The 23249-nt window shown below is 33.2% G+C and overlaps 2 protein-coding genes and 1 long non-coding RNA gene across 11 annotated transcripts; all 3 read right to left on the bottom strand.

The window, feature by feature from the left end:
* Positions 1 to 3077: 3077 nt before the first annotated feature.
* Positions 3078 to 4431, bottom strand: LOC145089251 (putative disease resistance protein At1g62630). Its single transcript, XM_079027713.1, has 2 exons — positions 3792 to 4431; positions 3078 to 3652 (listed from the first exon to the last, which is right to left on the bottom strand). The coding sequence occupies exons 1-2, from the start codon at positions 4429 to 4431 to the stop codon at positions 3078 to 3080; spliced, it is 1215 nt and encodes a 404-aa protein (XP_078883839.1).
* Positions 4432 to 8736: 4305 nt separating this feature from the next.
* LOC145086270 (uncharacterized) lies at positions 8737 to 20111 on the bottom strand. Of its 9 annotated transcripts, none has more exons than XR_013700360.1 (12): positions 19997 to 20111; positions 16321 to 18580; positions 15583 to 16154; positions 14856 to 15274; positions 10461 to 11550; positions 10196 to 10374; positions 10046 to 10108; positions 9757 to 9853; positions 9547 to 9671; positions 9378 to 9474; positions 8999 to 9081; positions 8737 to 8910 (listed from the first exon to the last, which is right to left on the bottom strand). It is a non-coding gene; the product is annotated as an uncharacterized LOC145086270 (long non-coding RNA). The 9 variants fall into 9 exon arrangements; XR_013700364.1 differs by having other exon boundaries at positions 10461 to 10713; XR_013700362.1 differs by lacking the exon at positions 14856 to 15274 and having other exon boundaries at positions 10461 to 10713; positions 10960 to 11550.
* Positions 20112 to 22390: 2279 nt separating this feature from the next.
* On the bottom strand, positions 22391 to 22945 carry LOC145089250 (uncharacterized). Its single transcript, XM_079027712.1, has one exon. The coding sequence runs from the start codon at positions 22943 to 22945 to the stop codon at positions 22391 to 22393; it is 555 nt and encodes a 184-aa protein (XP_078883838.1).
* Between the last annotated feature and the right edge of the window lie 304 nt (positions 22946 to 23249).

Raw genomic sequence — 23249 nt, 5'->3', positions numbered from 1 at the left:
GATGACATTCCTGAAATCAGGAGAAAAGAAAGTAGAAATTACAAAGCTATTTGGGACCAAAATTGATATGAAACCTTAAAATAACAACCAAAACTGGAAAAGTTTTTTTTTTACCTGTTTTCAGTAATATAGATGACATAGCTCTTGAGGCTGGTAGTATAGAAGCTGGATAATCTGTGTCTAAGTGATCGAGTTATACAAGCTGGTGAAGTAGAGATTTATCAGCCCTTAAGTGAAATGAAGTTACTACTCTTTATATTAATAATATTTTTAGCTGTTTTCTATAACAGGGCATTATTATAAAATTTATTCCTAAAATGGGTGATATCTCAACATATTGGACTCCCTATCATGGTTAATTTTCCAAGCAGATGAGCGATGTCGTCAAGAATTTTTTTTTTTTTTTTTTTTTTTAACAAATATTCCAAAGTGGATAAGGAAATCCAATAGACAATATGAAAACTTTGACATGTCATTGGATGGATTAAAGTCGTTTTTCAATGACATAAAGGTTCTTTCTCTGACGTTTACCTTTTCACATTCACATTTTGGGTCGAATGCAAGAAATAGTAAAATAATTTTATTTATTTATTATAGCATTTTACTTTCAATTATTCCCATTACAACATTGTACTTTGAGTGCTCCACAAAATTGTAGCAATTCAAGATACGAAACAATTTTCACTGCTATAATAAGTAGTTTTTTCAAAATACAATGTCTTAATAAGAAAAAGATTTGACAATAAAATTCCTTGAAAGTACAATGTTGTAATACAAAGAAAAGAAACAAGGATGCGATAATAAGCAAATAAATGAAAGTACGTTGCTATATTTAGCCCTACAATGTATCCAACAACTTGTCTTCATGCTAGCTAGGATTTTCATCACTAACAAAGTTGTTGCTTCTTTTGTGAAATAATAACAAATAAAATAAAAAGGTTTCAAGTTAAAGCTAAAAAGTTTCATTTTGCCCATCTCCCCAAACAGAATCTAGAACTCAGGGAGAAAGGGGCAGTGAAAAATAGTGACAACAATACTGGTGGAATTGAATTTACATCAACTCCAAAGGTGATTCGGAGACACAAAATAGGTATTTTAAACTCTTTATTTTATCTAGGCGTCGTGTTTTTTAATTCTTTGAAATAAAGAGTTAGTTACAATAATGGTCCCTGTGTTACACCCAAAGTTGCATATTCAGTACAACTTTTTTTTTTCAAATCAGCCCCTAACATTGTTTTTTGTTTCAGATTTGTCACTGGTCAATGTAAAATCACATGTAAAATAGCAAGTTAAAAAGTAAATTACATCTCTAGTCCCTGTTATTTAATCAAAGTTTCAATTTCAGTTTAATTTTTGAAATCTTCCTGATGTCGTCCTTATTGCATTTCGTTGTGGATTTAGTCCTAGGGATGAGTTGTAAAACTGGAAAACGGGACCGGAACCGGTATAACCGGAAAATGCTTAAACGGTCCGGGTATTGGGTTCCAAAATTAGTCTTATCCGGGTAACCCGGGTAAAAAAACCGGAACTGGTTTTTGGAACCGGATAAGTAAAAAAACCGGAACCTGGTTTAATGGACCGGAACCGGTTTTTATACGTTTTATAAAGTTTTTATATAGGAAATATAAATAAATTTCTCTTAGACTATCTTTAATCCTACATCATTTTCTATACCAAAAATATATTCCCTAGTATATTTATTTTTTAAAAATTATATAGATTATGATAAAATACCCATCAACTTATTAGCTCTTTTTACAAAGGGATTTTCTAATATGTGCCTTAAGGGCACATATAAAAAGTATTAATTAATCATAATTATTACCATAATTAAATATGAAATGCATTAATTATGGAAATTATTAATGAAATTTTATATTTAATTATGGTAATATTTCTTATAATTAATGTGTTTAACATTTTAATTATGGTAATAATTGTGATTAATTAATACTTCTTATATATGCCTTAGGGCACATATTAGAAAATCCCATAGTTCTAAATATATGTATGTTTATAATAATCTCAATTTACATATCAGCTCTCATAATAAAAAGAGAGAAAACATTGAAGTAATGGAAAACTCACGATATGAAGTATGGCATTCACCTAACCAAACCCCGGCCTACCTCCCATTCTCCTCTCTCTAAGAACTTTATTTGTGAGAACCATAATTTATATTGTGATATAAATATTAGATAAATGGTTATAAGTTTGGTTTTATATGTTAAAGAATGGTTTAATTAAAAAGGGTGATTTCGTCATTTGTAGGAAATTTTGAAAATTTGGTCTCATAATTCATCAATTCCGGGTTCCGGGTTTTCCGGGTCCGAGTAAACCAATCCGGTTTTTGAACCACTTTCATCTTTAGTTCTCATATCATATTTGGAGACAGTAAGTGTGAATATGTTTACAAACCTCTCACACCTTATTTCTATACTTCCAACAACTTGAAAGCTACGAATAAGGATATTAGAGCTACTTTCCCCTTTCATCCTCCACAACTCTCTTAGCTTATCCAACCTATATACCTTAATGTGTTTCAACTTGCTACTGAATTCTTCAATTTCACCAATACAACTCACGTCCATGTCAGATAAGACTTCAATGCTTCCACATTCAGAAACATGAAGCTCCTCCAGACGACCTAGCAAAGACATGGGATTGGTTGGAAACAAATTCACAAGATTATCACATTCCTTCACTTCAATCTTTCCGATTGTGGATGGTAACTTTGCGATGCCACAATGAGCAAAACTGAGCACTTCCAGATTCAAGAGTTCACCAATAGCAGAGCAATCAAACATCAATAGGCACTGATGGAGAATGAGTGTTCGTAGCTTGGTGGAGCATTCAAGTGATCTGAGAAGCAATAGATACTGAATTTTTTCATATACTACAACTTCAAGATTTTCCATTCTTTCATCAAAACCTTGAGAAAACTTAAGCGACTTATCTCCATTCATAAGTCTCAAAAGTGATAAGTTTGGGTACTTAGAGTCACCAACATTCCTGCGCAGGTAATAGAAACTCTTTTGCAAGAATCTTCCACTTCAACTCTACTCCACTTTGAAATATCACCATGGTTCATGGTCACCTTTCGAAACTCTACTTAACACAAAAGCAAGCACAAGATCATGCATTTTGACACACCCAATGTAATCTCTATCCATCAATAAATTTGCATTTTTAAGATTCTGCACACATGTTTTTGTCTTGTCTCTAGCCTCTCCCAAAGTAGATACTTCACTTAATACCCGTAGGCCCCATGCATATCTTGTGAGTTCCTGGATTGGAATATTAAAGTCATCAGGAAACAAGCCACACAGAAGAAAAATCACCTTTTCCTCCTCTGTTTTTATATAATTATAGCTTATCTTAATAACTTCTTGCACATTCTCATCAAGATTCTTCTTCTTCAACCGTTGAAAAGTATCTCTCCATGCAAAAACTTCATGAAATTGAAGGGTTTTGGCGATGAGTTTAATGGCAAGGGGCAAAAAAACACATCTTCTCACAATTTCACTTCCTATTTGATTCAGCTCCATATCATGTTGTTTTGAAACTCCTGTGATTTGCCAAAAGAAATTATGTGCTTCAAGCTCCTCCATCACATCCACTCGAACTAGTTTCGAATCCGAATTAGCTTCTACTGCAATTTGTTTGCAAATATTTTCATTTCGTGATGTCAGCAACAACTTGAAGCCATTGGGCAAAGGACTCAGTCCAATATCTTTGAGTTCAATAGTCTCCCATACATCATCAAATATCACTAAAACCTTTCTTTTTACCTTCTGGAAGGTTCCCAAATGTTATACGAAGACGATCTGCTCTTGCTGTTTGACTCGTTTCAGTAAGGGATTGACCCATATATTCTGCTACAGTTTGCTGAATAGAAAACATGTTAATTTGTTGCCCAATAACCACCTTCACAACATAATCAAACATTTTCTTATCTTTTGCAGTCTTTTCCACTTGAACATAGTGGTTTTCCCCACACCTCCCATTCCACATAGGACTATCACTTGGCTCTTGGTGATCTTGTTGAAGAAACCCGAGCACATCCTTGAAAGTCCTCTCTCTTGATTTGAAGTGATTTTGGGCATCACCATCCAAAGGTGCAAAACTGGATGCGATTTCCGAGTTCACTTTCCCAAGACATCTTTGAGCATCACTCCAAGTTATCTTATTGTTTTCATCAATAAAACTTTCCATCTCCTCTGTGATCTTGAATGCATTCCTTCCTACTTGTTGCCTCATTTTCAAGTTAAAACATCCATTCCTAGTACTTGAAATGTTTTGAGCTTTTTCTTTGGTCTTTTCGACTTCTTCCAACCAACCAGGTATACGAGAAGGTATCTCCATATTACTAACTTTGTTTCTTTCCATGTGCTTTTTGACATCAAGGATTGTACCATCCAGTTGCTTCATTATAGTATTCATGTTCCTTACATATTTTGTGAAGGAAAAGATATATCCTAGTTGTAAGATTCTTGCAAAAGAGTTTCTATTACTTGCACAGGAATGCCTGAGTTTCCTGGTGACTCTGAGTACCCAAACTTGTCACTTATGAGACTTATGGATGGAGATAAGTCGTTTAAGTTTTCTCAAGGTTGTTATGAAAGAATGGAAAATCTTGAAGTTGTAGCATATGAAAAAATTCAGTATCCATTGCTTCCCAAATCACTTGAATGCTCCACCAAGCTACAAACACTCATTCTCCATCGGTGTCTATTGATGTTTGATTGCTCTGTTATTGGTGAACTATTGAATCTAGAAGTGCTTAGTTTTGCTCATTGTGGCATCAGAAAGTTACCATCCACAATCGAAAAATTGAAGATACAACCTCCATTTTTCAATATTCTAGCTTTTTAGTGACACCTGCAAAGCATGTGTAACAAATTAGAAAGGGGATGAAATTGTTAAAAGTTGTCAATTAGCTTAGTTTTTTGTCTGCTCATATTTTCATTAATAATTTGCAGAACTATCTTGTTTTAAATGTCATTTACAAGCCATAAGTAAATAGTAATCAAAGTTTTTCCTGCAAGATGTAGATACCTTGTATGAGAAGACAAAAATAGTTCTAATAACCATGGATTCTACCCAATTATATTGGCACATTATAGCATTGCTATAATCGAGTCGGTTTTTCAAATTAGAATGTTGTAATAAGAAGTTAAAAACTCTACCCTATTATATTTATAGCAGCAAAAATTGCTTTGTATATAGATGACATTTCTATAATAACGAGATTTTGTCATCATATTCAACACATCAATCATTTATAAAGTTATAAAAACAAACAAAAAGAAAAAACATTTCCAAGTAAAAACACAAGCCATGACACAATTCCCAACTCCTAGAGCATAAAACAGCAAAATGACCAATATACCCTCAATACTTATACATCATATATATATGAATCCATACTGTAAGTTTTCTCTCTTTTGATTATGTAATTTTTTATTACTGTACATGTAATATATTAATATATGTAATCAAAAGGATCTGCTTCACGCCTTGATCTTTGTGCACCAACTTAACAAAAAGAGTATAAACAGAGGAATAAGAAAGAACACGAACAGGGGAATTGACAATTACTTGGAGCCTAAGTATACTGTTGGAAGAGAAGAAAACTGAGTTCTTAATGAATTACAAGCCTTATTTATACTAAGACCAAAAGGGGTTTGACTCAAACACAAATACCTGAAAGAAAACTGATGTTTAAAAAATATTCCGAAAATACCCCTCTTCCTAATTTTACTGAATTAACCAGCAAGATCTATCTAAGTATCTTCAATATAGTTTAGAGTCCCCAAAAACACCCATTTATCTTGGTTGAGACCTACCACAAAACTTCTTGTCCCTTGATCTAGGTCAAGTTGATATGCAGCACATCATAGCATGTGAAATACCCCTTATTTGATTTTACCGAATTACCCTTACAATTAAAAAATAAAATATTAATTTACCAACCGATTACCGACGGAATTTCAGATTTGTTGATTTCCGTCGGTAAACCGTCGGAAGTTGTAATGGATTACAAACCGATTTTATTGTGTTGCCAAACTGTCGCAAAATGCGTTGCTAATATCCTAATAAATATTCTGTCGGAAATCCGTCGAAAACCCGTCATTTTTCCGACGGATTTTGCCATCACTAAAATTCTGTCGCTATTGCTCTGTTTTGTTTTTTGGTAGTGATAGAATACGATTGTAGAACCGTAATGTATATATCTATTAATAAAAAAAACAAATATCAAATATTTTCGAAACCGATTATACCGGTCTTCCGCTTGATACATGGATATACGTGTTTATAAGTTCATAAATTTAGTCATGTGAAATCATAAAATTGACAACTACAATAAATAATAGTTAAAAATAAAGTACTAAAACACAATCATGCTAGACTCAAACATCAAATGAGAAAGTACCATTGTTTTCATTGTAAACCTATGACACCTAAAAAAAAGTAAAAAACAAAGAAACTCCTTGTCTTTTTGCAGCTTTCCGATTACTATGGCTGTAATATTCAAAGTGGACTCGAACCAACCATCGCAATGAGAAGCTAATCAAGAACCAAAAGCAAAGATGAGTCAAGATTTTATATTTTTATGTGTAAAAACAAAAAGCATATGATACATGACTTTATTTAAACCGTAGAAGGTTAAAAATCAAACAAAATAAATAAGAACATAATGTAAAAAACATAAACAAACTTATTCATCTGCTCTGCAAAGTTTAGACACCAATAAAAGTTATTACAAAAATATTATAATAAAAATAAACCCATTAATAACAAGTGTAGAAAACAGAACTAACCATTAAACACAGGCTTCATTTCATATATTTACTTTGAAAAATAGTCATCAACGCGTTGACCACATCGTCCAACAACTTTTCTAGAATTGGGTTTCTATCATTCCAAAAGTTCTATATGCAGAATAAAACAAAAAAATGTTATTGAACAAAAGAGACGGTTTAGTGTAATAGACAAAATGAAAAAAACAATATTACAAAAGTTACTTACATTTGGGAATACATATTGCCGATACATAACAAATTCAAGCATCCATTTCAACACCTAATAGCCACATTCCCAATCAGACGATTAGGGGTTGTTTTATTTGTATTGCAATAAGCGAAGGCAGCAGGTGCTATGTCAATTGTTTTTTTCGGATTCAATTTTGCTAAGAATGGCATGCCCCTAAAAAGGTTCGATCGCTGGTGTTTCTCTTTTAGCATGTAATCAAGAGATTGAAGGTAGATGATGTAACTGTTGAAATTAGTACTACTAGACAAACATGTACCCTAATTTACTGATCAAAAATAGTCTTGACACTTTATTGAAAGATATTGCTATATGTATTGAGCTGAACAAAAGCTAAAAAAACGCGTACCAGTAAAATATAATGTTATTCCTCCCTTTCCGAAAGACTTATTCAATAACTAGTAATGAAACGTGAATCGATCAAAGCTGATATATCTATAACAGTAACAAGGGGATTAAAGAGGGTGCTACATGAAGGGTTGATCGTTGAAGCCGAAAGAAAACAGAGCTGATAGAGGCTAATAACACTTGGAAAATTATGGATCTTCCCAAAGGCAATAAACCCATTAGTTGTAAATGGTTTTATAAAGTAAAATATAAAGCCAATGGGGATGTAGAAAGATGCAAAGGAATATTTGTTATTAAAGGGTTTACTCAAAAGGAAGGCATTGATTATACTGAAACTTTTTCTCCTGTTGCCAAAATGACAACAATTCGAGCTCTTTTTGGTATAGCTGTCAAGAAATCATGGCCAATGTTTCAACTAGATGTCCACAATGATTTTTCTAAATGGTGACTTGGACGAAGAAATTTACATGAAGCCACCTCTAGGACTTCAATTATCCAACCCACATCAAGTGTGCAAACTTCAAAAATCATTGTATGGATTGAAACAAGCATCTTGACAATGGTATGCAAAATTATATTTTGCCTTGAATGAAAGAGGTTATCAACACTCCAAAAATGATTACTCTCTTTTTCACAAAACAATTGGTTCATTTAAAAAATTTACGGCAGTCTATGTTGATGATTTAATGATCACAGGAAACAAAGAAGAAGAAATATCAAATCTCAAACAATTTCTTGTCCTCAATCTAGAAGAAGTGTTAGTGGTTTTGTTGTTCTTCTTGGAAACAGCCCAACTGCATGGAAGTCAAAGAAACAAATAATTGTTTCTTTATCATCCGCTGAAGCAGAATATAGAAGTATGCAAAGACTCACAGCTGAACTTGCTTGATTAACTCGATTACTTCATGAAATTGGAGTTCCTAATGTCACTCTTGTTCGAGTTCGTTGTGACACTACAAGAAAGGAGACCTATAGAGACGACATCGTCTCTATAGGTTATATAAAGTCGTCTCTATTGGTGGTTGTCATGACAAGTCATCCCTATAGCCTTCGTCGCTATAGTCACGTCGCAATAGATAGCTTGGGTCGTCGCTATAGATATCGTCGTCATAGATACTTTTTAGAGACGACATCGTTTTTGTTGGTTTGTGGTTGTCATCCCCATTGCTTGACCTATAGAGACGACACGTCGCCCCCATATCTATACCTATAGAGACGACATGGCGTCCCCATAGCTAGACCTATAGCAACGAAATATCGTCTCTATAGATATTGTATAGAATTTACATTCAACTTCTATTTTTTGTTTACTTTTTCAATTTTCTCAAATACAAAAGCGCAAAAACACTAAATTTAACTACAAAAACATTAAATCATACAATATCAAAACATTTGAATATCTTATACAATTTTTTACCAAAACATTTGAAATTGTTTAAAAGTTTCATACAATATCAAGAAAACTGATTGTGTAGCCATGTTTACTTGTTTGCATCACCATCTTCAGACCTGAAAACATACAATTGGGAGAAGCTCATGACTTAGAGAAACTTTTGCAAGTAAGATGAAACCAAGATGGTTTGAAAGGCCTGCTCACATGTGAATCCACACAAAAAATAAATTGACCTTGCTGTCCACAACTATTTTATCTGTTAATCTTCATGTGCTAAAATTGAATACCTATGACAATAATTATATAAAAAAAAAATGAGACTTTAAAATGTACAAAATAAAAAAAAATTGACAAAAAGAAAAGAATTGATGATGAGACAACTTTTATTTGTGTCATTTTTAGAATGTACAACAGTAACTGTGTATATAGTAATGTTCTTTTAAACAACCAACTATTGAAGTGTCTACTTTAGTCCCTCTTTTAGGCTTTCTGTTTATTTGTGTGATTTTTTTTATTATAAATGTTAATAACAGAGAAAAAACAAAATTAGAAAAGCTACATCAGCAAGTGAAGTTTTTATTACCGTTTTTGGATTATCTGTTTTCGCTTCTGTTGTCACAAAGGCAATGAACTTTCCCTTCGGCGCTACATTGTGAGAATATGAATAGCAAAACAAATACCTAAAAAAACTTAAGAGTCATTTGAAAATTTGTAAATATGTTATTATTGAGGGGTAAGAAAGTAATTATTACATGTCAAATTTGCGGCCTAGTTGTCATTGGGGTAGGATGACTTGGGTCGAATGAGCATCATTAATGTGTGGGATCGGGTGACTCATGATGCAAATAGCACGTGCTACTTTTCCAACTGCTTTTACCTGTTTCAACAAATGAGATTTTTTTTAATTTTAATTCCTAGTGAAAAAGGTAAGATTAAAAGTTGATTAAAATTAAATTTTATACCTTATCGGAAATATGAGGGATCACATACTACTTTTTTGCATTTTGCAGTTTCTCCTTCTAATGTAACACCAATTGCTTTCCCATCTTCAAACTCTGCCTATTTTTTGAAAGTAATGGAATTGGAATATGACAAAGGGTATTTTGGTCTTTTTGTAAAAAAAATGAAGAATGGAATGGAATGAAATTGAATTCCCTTCACTCATGAAACATGGGATTTGAAGGAATCTAACAAAATTGAATTCCATCCTTGGAATGGAATAGAATCCGGAATTCCAGTTATGTGGATTACCTTGCATTCTGGTTTGTTGAGCATGTAGGAACCACCATAGACTGCGCTCAAACGAGCAAATGCCTGAAAATATTTATCAGATAAAGTCAAAATATTTTCAAATAGCAAATTAAATAATTAAATAAACGAATCTTTTGTTATTGATTATACCTGAGGTAATTCTCCTAGTCTGTAGAGAGGGTAGATATATGGAGAACCTCCTGCAAACCTAGCTAATGACTCTGCATATAGCTATTCAGGAAATATAAAATACTATCACACAATGAGAAAAAATAACATCACTGCCCTTTCGGAATATCCGAATAAATGGATAACCTTGTATGTGGTTCCTGAAAACCAAATAGACCAATCAATATGATATATCTTTAAAGCATTTTATTCATCAAAATTAGGGTTAAGGTTTAGGGTTTCTTACCTTCTACACTGGTCAACTTCTTCAGTGCAGTCAACCCTCCCCATAATGATATGGCCATCTATTTCTGGATCATGTCTAGGAACACAAAGGTGACTCATCAAGTAATAACCATTTAGTGAACATCAAGTAAAAATGGCAATCACATGGTTCCAGGACTACTCAGGTGGCTAGGTGACTGCAACTTCATTCGATTCTCCAGCCTGGTAAAAAAATTGCGATAAACCACATAGCCTTTTCCATTGCATCTCCAATCCTACACACACCACAATTATGCAATTCAAAAGCATAATAAACAACTAAGCATACAGGAATTTCATAAAAACCAAGTACACACACAAGAATCGCATAAAAGAAAGATGATAGTCAAAGTTATAGGTTTTAGAAGATTACCAAGTTGTATATACAACAGATTGACATGATTTCATCTAACTTTGTTTACATCACAAAGTTATCGAGATTTGTAAAAACAAAGATGAGGTTCAACAATAATATAACTTACCTTGAACATACAATAACCTTGCTGCAGCCAAAGAAACCGTACAGAGCAAAATTGAAAACAAATCTCTATCGAATTTGAGTTTGTCGTCGTCATCATTGTTCACTTATATCCCAATTCCAGTTTAAATTACATAATTGCTAACATATACCTCAATTATACGTTCAAACAGAGAATTACTAACCTGGTAGCCGGTATAGGGTTTGTATTCAAAAGTAATCGTAATTGGATGTGAAAAGGAAGCCGATAGTCTGAATCGGCAGCATTGAAACTAATCGACATTGTTGAGCCTAATGGTGGTGTTCGACAACTAGCATGAGAATCCATGGAGAGAGGAAAAAGATGCACGTAAAGTGGGAGGTGAGGAAGTCGCTAGATGAGAAGATAATGGTCGAAATTAGGGAAGGGAGAATCTCCGATCGAGAGTGAGAGAGAGATAGAGACTAATGATTGAGTGTGCGTGAACGAAACAAAGGAGATTGTTCTATTTTAATCCGTAGAAAGATATGGGAATTAGAATTCGTCCCTATAGCCATCCCCAAAACGCGCCTGATTCAGTTTCCTTCCCGCTTTAATACGGTGAGACGGTTGTAGCTGCAAAAGTCAAAAAAAAAGTTGTCAACTATATGGACGACATGTCGTCCCTATAGGGTGTCTATAGAGACGATATATGTCGTCCCTGTAGACCTCGTCTCTATAGATGCTTATTGTTGTAGTGTGACAGTCAAGTAGCAATATATATTGCCAAAAACCCCGTAATTCATGAAAGAACCAAACATGTGGAGTTAGACCACATGTTGCAATATACATTGCCAAAAATTACAAGATGGGCTTATATCTCTGCAACATGTTCCTACACAAGACCATATACCTGATTTGTTCACAAAGAACCTTCCAAGCAAGCAACAATACACTTTATTAAACAAATTGGGATTTACTCACCCTCCACTTGAGAGCGGGGTGTTAGTTATATTTAGTTAGTTAGCTTGAGTTAGTTGCTTGTTAGTTAGATCGCATGTCTCTCATGTAATTGTTGTTAGTCGGTTATATTAGTTAGAGGCTTCTCTTTCTTCTTTCTTCTGTATATATTTTGTAACAGTTCCATAGTTGTAGTTAACCGATCCAATACAGAAATGAAGATCAAAGCATTTCTCTCATTTTCTTTGCTCAATTCTTCACTTGCAATCAATATGCCTATGGAACCGAAATGTGAGGAGTTCAACCTGGTACATACGGAATTCCTTCACTGGACCAATGCTAAGTGGGCCATACAAAACTGTTATGGGGTATTTACATATCTTTACCACTATTTTTGCAGGTTTCTAAAAACCCTAAACTAGCCTGATACTTTCATTGGTCCCTTGTCGCCCAATACCCAAACACCTCTGATGTGTGTGTCTTGCAATGAACCCAACTCATCGTCCCGCTTTTGATTCAGAAAGAAGAAGAGATTAGTTCTATTTTTTCACATGGTTGTTTTGTCTTATTCCTATTTCATAATCAAGATGATGAAGAAAATTTTCAATAATCAGGGTATCTTCTAAGCTGATCAGTTGCCTTCTCATCGTTGTTCCTTATAAGAATTATCAAGATGCTCAAATCTGATCTATTTTCAGGTGGATGAAGTCACACGAGTAACGAGTTTTTGCAACATTGTTAGTTCAAAGCAAAATCAAACATGTTACCATCATTTTTTTTGTGGTTATTACCCTAACTTGCACTATATAGTATATATAGATACCCTATATTTCCATAACCACATGCCATGTATCTGATCTCTTATGATACCGAGAAGAAGCATCAATGAGCACAATATTCTCACCAATCTTCATAGAAGTATCAAACACAAGCAAGTATGAATCTGATAAATGATTCAAAAAGGTAGGACATACCACCAACAATCTCCATGGAAACAAAAATCACTAGGAAGCGTATCAAAAACATTCATTGGGGTCTCCAATTGATCCCCTATTTTCTTTTCTTCTAATCTTCTTCTCAAAGACACCAAATATCCTCCATTCTTTGTCCTTATCTTGTCATTGGTGGCATGCAAACCCTCTTCTCTTTCTCCTCCTACTTTGGAGGTCTTTTTTCATTGAAGAATTTTATCAAACACTTGGTGTTCATAAAAATTAAGAGCATAGATGTGTTGAATTACGGGAAGCTTTATGTTATCGCAAATTAGGTTCACCCCTTTTCTTTTGTTTCTTGCCCAGTATGAGCTAAAGAAAGTTTCATCAATGGATTATTATTCAATGCACCTTCATCCTCTATTAGGTTCACCCCTTTTCTTTTCTTTTGGGAAAACGACCCATTTTTCCACAATTAAATGCACCCTAAGTGTTTTGGAAACTTCAAAAAAAGTAATTCTCCATGTTATTGTTTAGTTCAGGGTGTTCATCTTATCATCTTTTGAATATTTACATCCGATTTTATTAGGAAAATAGATAATTGAGTTATGGTATTTTTCATCTTTCGACATGGTCAAAAACCACTCACAGTTAGTGGGTCAATTGGGCTTGTCTTTAGTTCATCTAACTTGATTTGTATATTAAGTGGTTAACTAACGAATGATCGAATATAACATCTTTCATAACATAAGAGACAAGTTAATATCTTAGTAATGTTGCATACTTTGGTAACTTTTTATACATACAAAAATTGGGAAGTGGTTATGTATCTTCACTTGGTTTTGCTTTGTGTTTCCTAAATTTGTATGCAAATAATATCTTAAAACATAATAAAACTACATGTTGACATGTGGTTAAATGTTGAAGTAAAGTAACAACATACCTCATTGGTGAAATGTAAGTTGGACTACAAAAGGGCAATATAAAGAAAAATCACAATATTTCGGCCATTTATTTTTGCTGTTTAACAATTCTATTTCAGTTTTAGCTCATCAAACCTACCAAGGTTTGAAATTTCTTTCTATACCAACAAATTTGACCTACTATAGCAGGTTAAAGTGGGTCATAATTGAAAAGATTGTCAAAGTTTAGTCCACTTAATTTCACTAAAGCCACTCAACTTTGACAAAATTTTCTTTAACCTGCTATAGCAAGTCAAAGTGGTCAGCATAGAATATTTCCAATTATGGATGAAAGAAAGAACAAGTAGATTGTGGATGAAAGAAAAAGCACACTAAATCAATCATAAAAGTGGCCTTATATAGGCTTATAGGAGATTATGAACATCTAAAAAAGGAAATAGAAACAAGAGAAAACAAAACTACCAGGGTGCTAATTAATACAACTAATTAGCATTTATTAAAATTAAAACTTGAAAATGAACAAACTTGGATGTACTTTGACCAGCAATTAATCAACATATATATATATATATATATATATATATATATATATATATATATATATATATATATATATATATATTTCATGCATGTCTACAGGAACACGTGTAATGTATGAACACATACAAACATGATATAAACCATAAAATATACAAATATTGTGACTATGAACTTTACTTGTCTGTAATGAAGAAGGGCTAAATGCAAGAAATAGCAACGCATTTCCAATTATTCGTTTATTATATAGCATCCTACTTTCATTTCTTTCTACTACAGCAACGGAAATCCTTTGTATTTAGATGACACTGCTATAATTGGGTTGGCTTCTTAAGAGAAAAAAGTGACTTATATACATCCATCAATCAATTTTTTTCACTCCCTCACAATCTTGTCTTATCATAAATCAATTTAAATGAAAAACCCATTAAATATTATGCATGTAGTTATTTATTTTTGTCTTTCATGCTTGAGAAGTATTAGCTTATGGAGTTACATCACACAACTAATGGATAAGAGAATATTAAAAAAAGAAATAAAACAAATAACTGAATATGTAAAGGATCCGGTTAAAAGAAATCATATATACCTTGAACTGGAACTGATTGATACTCTTGAGGCGTGGCAGAGCCCCAAGGGCGAGTATCTCAAGAAGAGGGAAGGAGGAGATGGTGTTTGTGTGATTAGATATTATTTCTTCATTTTCATCATTAATATCTCTATTTGAAACAACTTCCTCAATACCATCACAACTATATATCTCCACCTTCTTTAAGTTGGGAAGAAGTTTGCCCATGAGAGGTGAATATAAGTACTTTATGCTATTGCAATTCCATATTTGTATGGTTGTGAGGTTGTGGAATGAGTAGGATTGTGATTGGTTTTGAGGAATTACAAGTTTCTTCCAATTGCACTTCCACACATCACTCATCGTCTCCATATATTGTAAATCTAAAACCTTGAGGCAGGGAAGTAGTAGTCGTCCATTAAATTAGACCCTGTGTTTATCTGTTTTTTTTTGGTTGAGGTCCATTAAATTGTTTAGAAATGTTGGTCCCAATTAACTTGCTTATAAATATGTAATTAATAATACAAAGGTTAGAGTGTGAAGATTTAGAAATAATTTGTCATGACACATTTCTTCACGCAAGTTAATAATCTTATTCTTATTGCACTTTAAAGTGTGAGCACATCCAAAGAATTGTGTAGAATTTATTGTTGTAGTGTGATATGTATATGTGTATAAAGACACATATACATAAGTGCTTTAACATCAAAATAAAAATAGAAATAGAAAGCTCAATGAAATCACATACCTCCTGGCTTTCCGGAGCAAATTCAATGTTTCTCCTGCTTGCTTCACAAGGTCTCCTACCATCTATACTCACATTCATAAATGTTCTCACATCATATTCGGAGACAGTAGGTGTGAATACGTTTACAAACCTCTCACACCTTTTTATTTCTATACTTTCAACATTTTGAAAGCTACGAATGAGGATATCAGAGCTACTTTCCCCTTTCATCCTCCACAACTCCCTTAGCTTATCTAACCTTATATACTTTAATGTGCTTCAACTTGCTACTGAATTCTTCAATTTCATCAATACAACTCACGTCCATGTCAGATAAGACATCAATGCTTCCACATTCAGAAACATGAAGCTCTTCCAGACGACCAAGCAAAGACATGGGATTGGTTGGAAACAAATTCACAAGATTATCACATTCTTTCACTTCAATCTTTGTCAACATGTAGGCATTAACTTCGTCACTACTACTAAATTGATAAGGCCATATCTCTTTCAACTTATCTATACTATGAATTTGCAATATCTCTAACTTTTTTTTTGAAAGAGTGCAATATCTCTAACTTAGGAATCAGCATCTGCACAAAAATTATGACACATGTTGATAATCAGTAGTGAAATCAAATTTAAAATAGTTTGTTTGGGGGATCACAAATTCACAAATCACAATCCAATCAATACAGACTTTCGTTACAAAACTATCTATCTATGAAACTGTCAACATAAATCCTAATATAAAGGTACCTGTTTGTAAAAGAAAGGTTGAACTGCAGAGACATTACGATGTTACAGATGTTTTCTGAGGATAAATACTTGTGAAATTAGGAAGGCCTTTAAGTCTCAACTCCAGCAGCTGTGGTAGCTCAATTACACTATCATTGTTGCTAAAACCTATCAACTCTGATAGCTTCTTCAAAGATAGAAACTTTAGTCCCTGAAATTTGATTACACATATATTCTGCAATAGCTTGCTCAATTACAATATCATGATTGTTGTCTCTGAAGCAAATATCCTTTCCATAAGCAACTCTCATATAAAGCTCTTCAAGCTCAGACAAATTTATCAAGACACCATCATCAATACGAAGATTAAGACACCCTGTAAAATCCAGTAGCTTTAGCTTCTTCAACTTTCCAATTGTGGATGGTAACTTTCTAATGCCACAATGAGGAAAACTGAGCACTTCCAGATTCAAGAATTTACCAATAGCAGAGCAATCAAACATCAATAGGCACGGATGGAGAATGAGTGTTCGTAGCTTGGTGGAGCATTCAAATGATCTGGGAAACAATGGATACTGAATTTTTTTCATATGCTACAACTTCAAGATTTTCCATTCTTTCATAAAAACCTTGAGAAAACTTAAGCAACTTATCTCCATCTATAAGTCTCAAAAGTGACGAGTTTGGGTACTCAGGAAACTCAGACATTCCTGTGCAAGTTATAAAAACTCTTTTCCAAGAAGCCAAGAATCTTCCACTTCAGCTCTACTCCACTTTGAAATATCACCATGGTTGATTATCCATGCATGGTCACCATTAGAAACTCTACTCAACACAAAAGCAAGCACAAGATCATGCATTTTGACACACCTAATGTAATCGCTATTCGTCAATAAAGTTGCATTTCTAAGATTCTGCACACATGTTTTTGTCATGTCTCTAGGCTCTCCCAAAGTAGATACTTCACTTAATAACTGTAGGCCCCATGCATATCTTGTGAGTTCCTTGATTGAAATATTAAAGTCATCAGGCCCCATGCATATCTTGTGAGTTCCTTGATTGAAATATTAAAGTCATCAGGAAACAAGCCACATAGAAGAAAAATCACCTTTTCCTCCTCTAGTTTTATATAGTTATAGCTTATCTTAATAACTTCTTGCACATTCTCATCAAGATTCTTCTTCTTCAACCGTTGAAAAGTATATTTCCATGCAAAAACTTATTGAAATTGAAGGGTTTTGGCGATGAGTTTAATGAAAAGGGGCAAAAAAACACATCTTCTCACAATTTCACTTCCTATTTGATTGATCTCCATATCATGTTGTTTTGAAACTCCTGTGATTTGCCAAAAGAAATTATGTGCTTTAAACCCCTCCATCACATCCACTCGAACTAGTGTCGAATCCAAATTAGCTTCTATTGCAATTTGTTTGCAAATATTTTCATTTCGTGATGTCAGCAACAACTTGAAGCCGTTGGGCAAACGACTCGGTTCAATATCTTTGAGTTCAATCGTCTCCCATACATCATCGAATACCTTTTATCTTTTGAGTTCACTTTCCCAAGAGGTCTTTGAGCATCACTCCAAGTTATCTTATTGTTTTCATCAATAAATTTTTTCATCTCCTTTGTGATCTTGAATGCATTCCTTCCTGCTTGATGCCTCATTTTCAAGTTAAAACATCCATTCCCAATACTTGAAATGCTTTTAGCTTTTTCTTTGGTCTTTTCGACTTCTTCCAACCAACCACGAGCAGGTATCTCCAAATTACTAATTTTGTTTCTTTCCATTTGCTTTTTGACATCAAGGATTGTACCATCCAGTTGCTTCATTATAGTATTCATGTTCCTTGCATATTTTGTGCAGGAAAAGATATATCTCAGTTGTAAGATTCTTGCAAAAGAGTTTCTATTACTTGCACAGGAATGTGAGTTTCCTGGTGACTCTAAGTACCCAAACTTGTCACTTTTGAGACTTATGGATGGAGATAAGTCGTCTAAGTTTTCTCAAGGTTTTTATGAAAAAATGGAAAATCTTGAAGTTGTAGCATATGAAAAAATTCAATATTCATTGCTTCCCAGATCACTTGAATGCTCCACCAAGCTACAAACAATCATTCTCCATCGGTGCCTATTGATGTTTGATTGTTCTGCTATTGGTGAACTCTTGAATCTGAAAGTGCTCAGTTTTGCTCATTGTGGCATCAAAAAGTTATCATCTACAATCGGAAAGTTGCAGATACAACCTCCATTTTTCAATATTCTAGCTTTTTAGTGACACCTGCAAAGCATGTGTAACAAATTAGAAAGGGTATGAAATTATTAAAAGTTGTCAATTAGCTTAATTTTTTGTCCGTTCATATTTTCATTAATAATTTGCAGTACTATCTTGTTTTAAATATCATCTACAAGCCATAAGTAAATAGTACTCAAAGTTTTTCCTGCAAGATGTAGATACCTTGTATGAAAAGACGAAGATAGTTCTAATAACCATGGATTCTACCCAATTATATTGGCACATTATAGCATTGCTATAATTGGGTCGGTTTTTCAAAGTAGAATGTTGTAATAAGAAGTTAAAAACTTTACCCAATTATATTTATAGTAGCAAAAATTGCTTTGTATATAGATGACATTTCTATAATAAAGAGATTTTGTAATCATATTCAACACATCATTCATTTATAAAGTTATAAAAACAAACAAAAAGAAAAAACATTTCCATGTAAAAACACAAGCCATGACACAATTCCCAATTCCCAGAACATAAAACAGCAAAATGACCAATATACCCTCGATACTTATACATCATATATGAATCCATACCTTAAGTTTTCTATCTTTTGACTATGTAATTTTTTATTACTATACGTGTAATATATTAATATATGTAATCAAAAGGATCTGCTTCACGCCTTGATCTTTGTGCACCAACTTAACATAAAGAGTATAAACAGAGGAATAAGAAAGAACACGAACAGGGGAATTGACAATTACTTGGAACCTAAGTATACTGTTGGAAGAAAACTGAGTTCTTAATGAATTACAAGCCTTATTTATACTAAAACAAAAAAGGGTTTGACCCAAACACAAATACCAGAAACAAAACTGATGTTTAAAAAATATTCCGAAAATACCCCTCTTTCTAATTTTACTGAATTAACCAGATCTATATAAGTATCTTCAATATAGTTTAGAGTCCCCAAAAACACCCATTTATCTTGGTTGAGACCTACCACAAAACTTCTTGAACCAAGTGATCTGATGCCCTTGTTTTTAAGTGTGTGTGTGTGTGTGTTCAAGTGAGAGTAGTTGATTCAAAATATTTACTTTTTCTAAACATACGACTACGCTGCATCTAGGAAAAACATAAATAGGAAAGTGAAACAACATTTGTGATGGTCGACTTTAACATCGATCGGTAGCTGATCTATTAGGGCTTGAATTGATTTCCATTTGGATTAGATAATCATTACTCCGTAACGTTGTTATCTATTCAAAGCAATTAAAATCAAAATGTATTGTCGATTCCTTACAACATTTCAGTTGATTTTAACTAAAAAATATACACCAACAATCCCACAATCAATAGCAAAGCAAACGTGATTTCCAGATCCATAGATTTAAAAAGAAAAACAACAAAAACTTTTGATAGATTCGTATACACAGAGAAGAAAAAAAGTTAAGAAAAACGTACCAGGCGTTGCTCTATAGCTCAAAGGATTCAGTTTTAGTCATAGAAGTGGTGCCACAGAGAAGTGAAGAAGCGGTCACCGCCGATCCACTGCATATTGGAAATAACGAGGAGTGCGGCACCCCAATCCACTAGACATTAAAAATAATTACCAAAACATAATATTCTTTTTTTTATTCTTTATTTTTCATGATTAAATTAAATAAAAAACAAAATTTAAAACATAATAAAATATTTTAAATTACTTCAATTTTAAACCTATATTAATAAAAAAAACATAAAAGTTTAAACCTAAATTATTTAAAAAACATAGATGATGATGATAATAATAATAATAATAATAATAATAATAATAATAATAATAATAAAATCAAGGATGGAAGTTGTAAATTTTAAAAAGAGTAAATTACACGAATGGTCCCTATGGTTTAGGGTAATTTGCATGTTTGGTCCCTGATTTATTTTTTAAACTTGAAAGGTCCCTACTATTTGTATTTGTTACGCGTTTGGTCCCTATATTATCCAAAAAAACTATTGTGCCATTGATTTTTTAATTTATTTAAATAAACATAACCCCAAATACGCAAATTACCCTAAACCATAGGGACCATTCATGTAATTTACTCTTTTAAAAACCTATTTGAGAAAGAAATTAGAGACGGGGTTTGTTCTGCTTTTAACCCAAATTTATGGGGCCATAGTTTGACAATTGTTGAGAAATGTGTTGTCTTCTTCACGAGTTACTAGTTCTGCAGACGACTTTCATCTTCATCACTTGAAGAGTTGTTATTTCGCATCAAGAAATGGTTTTTTTTTCTTTTTTTTTTAATTGTTTCTATGGGGTCCAAATGGTCAAAAAAAATAGGCGAAATAGGAGGCTCCATCTTCGTCCGTCTTCCGATTCACATCACCCAGAACACCGGCCCTTGGGGCGGTGTTCACACATCTTCGGTCACGTCACCTCAGCATCGCGCGTCTTCAAGGACGCCCACTCCGGATAGCCTAATGACGCGTCCATATACTTACACAGTACACATGTATAATAACTTTTTTTCATTTACATTAAAAAAAATCTATTTCTATCTTTCCTTAACTTTCATTTTATATCTTTAACAATATGATATTTTTCAGTTCTATCTATTATTTAAATAATAACTTTGATTTAGATTTATAGCATTATTATCATAAACCATATTAATTTGATTTATAAATTGAAATCATCAAAAATATGTAAACATATGCTATTATTAATAATATTGCTAAAAATATAATCTAACCTATATTTAGGTTATAAGGTTTTTTTTGCATAAAAATGTATTTTTTAATCAATATAAATTTATTTCCTAAACAACAAACAAAGTAGGTGGAAAACACAAAAAAAATATATAAATAATTTTGGTTTTTAAAACAAAAGAAATTAGTAAGTCATTGGAAAAAAGAAAAAAAAATTTAAAAACATATTTATATTTATTGATTTATATGATAAGTTGTAGTTGCATTTTATATTTTAATTTTTTATAATATTTTCATCTTCAAATCTATAAAATATAAACTTTGAGGTATTATCTTAAGTTCCTAGATTGTTTTTGTATGACATCAATTCTAAACTAACTTTATACTTGTATGTTTAATTGAGGTCATTGTCTCGATAAAAAAATAATCTCAAAAACCACTAGATAGCTAGGGTAAGTGAGGGTTGAATCCACGAGAAGTTTGTGGTCAACCTTTTTGTTATAGTAGTCAATGAAAAATAATTAATACTTTAAACGGCCACGAATATATTTAACCTGTGAATTACATAAAAAAAATGTAGAAACTTTATATTGTAAATGATTACCAATGAGAAAAACAAGATTACTTATGGTTCAGTGTGGGATGACCTGTTTATTTTCCTTTAAATTCTAATTTAATTATGAGAACATAATCAATGTCAATTAACAAGCAATAAATAACGATGGGAAAATAGTATGTTATTCTGATTAATTGTCTTACTGCTTATGTTTAATTGGATTAGGAACAATGAGTGGTTTGTCTTACTCCCTATGACTAATTGTCGGATGTTTTTAGTTGTGGGACCCTTTGTGGTCCCTTAAGTACAAGAATCCTTGAATGCTCGTCTATTTAGGATCCTAGGGAGTCAGGATCCTTAAACATCAGGATTCTTACATATTTTGATCCTTGAGTGTTAGGATCTTCGTTTCTCTGCCTACAACAATGTTAGCTAGGGGTGGGTGTTAGCCTGGCTAACGCCCCTCCGATGCTTAAGTTAGTAATGATATTTGAAGAAAATGAATAATGAAAAGCGAAGGATAAAGGATAAATAGCATGCGTACATTGAGTGTATCAAGAAATGACTAACCTTACCTACATAAAATAAGCTTTGAGATGTATCGCGTTTCAGGATCTTCGTAAGACATCTCCATCTAAGGTGGATAACCAATATGCCCCTTTACTTGCTTTAGCGTCTATAAGGTATGATCCTTCCCATTTGGGAGCTAGTTTACCTGCACTAGGATCCTTGTCATTTTGGAAAGTTTCTCTTAGTACCAAGTCTCCTACTTGGAATCTCCTGATCCTTATGTTTTTATTATATGCCTTGGTGATCCTTTGTTGATGAGCAGCAATACGGATCTTGGCAAGATCCTTAAGTTCATTTATGGTGTCGAGATCTTGGTCTAAGATCATGTTGTTGTTCTCTTGGTTTTGGAGTAGATATCTTGTTGTGGGGATCACCAACTTGGTGGGGATAATTCCTTCTGTTCCAAACAGTAATGAGTAAGGAATTTGGCCCGTAGCTATCTTGGAAGTGGTTTTATTTGCCCATAATACGAAAAGAAGCTCCTCTGCCCATCTTCCATTCACATCATTCAACCTCTTTTTCAAGTTGTTCATTATAATTTTGTTACTGGATTCTGCTTGGCCATTGGCTTGAGGATGGACAAGAGTAGACATCACCGTTTTGATTCCCCAACTTGTGCAAAAGTCTCTTGTTTTTTTTATTATGAATTGGGATCCATTGTTGCATATAATTTCAGCAGGGATCCCGAACCTGGTCAGGATGTTACGTTTGATGAATGTACTACCTCTTTGTCTCTTACTTGTACGTAGGCTTCAGCTTCAATCCCGTTTGAGAAGTAGTTAATCATCACTAGCATAAAGACTTTTCCTCCAGGGGCTACTGGTAGTTTCCCTACTATATCCATTCCCCCATTTCATGAATGGCCAAGGGGAAACTATAGGATGTAGAGGTTCTGTA

The sequence above is a fragment of the Lactuca serriola genome, chromosome 2 (assembly GCF_051521515.1).
Source record: "Lactuca serriola cultivar US96UC23 chromosome 2, Lser_US96UC23_V15, whole genome shotgun sequence".
NCBI lineage: Eukaryota > Viridiplantae > Streptophyta > Magnoliopsida > Asterales > Asteraceae > Lactuca > Lactuca serriola.
The sequence above is the reverse complement of the archived record's forward strand: the minus strand, read 5'-3'. Positions and strand labels throughout refer to the sequence as shown.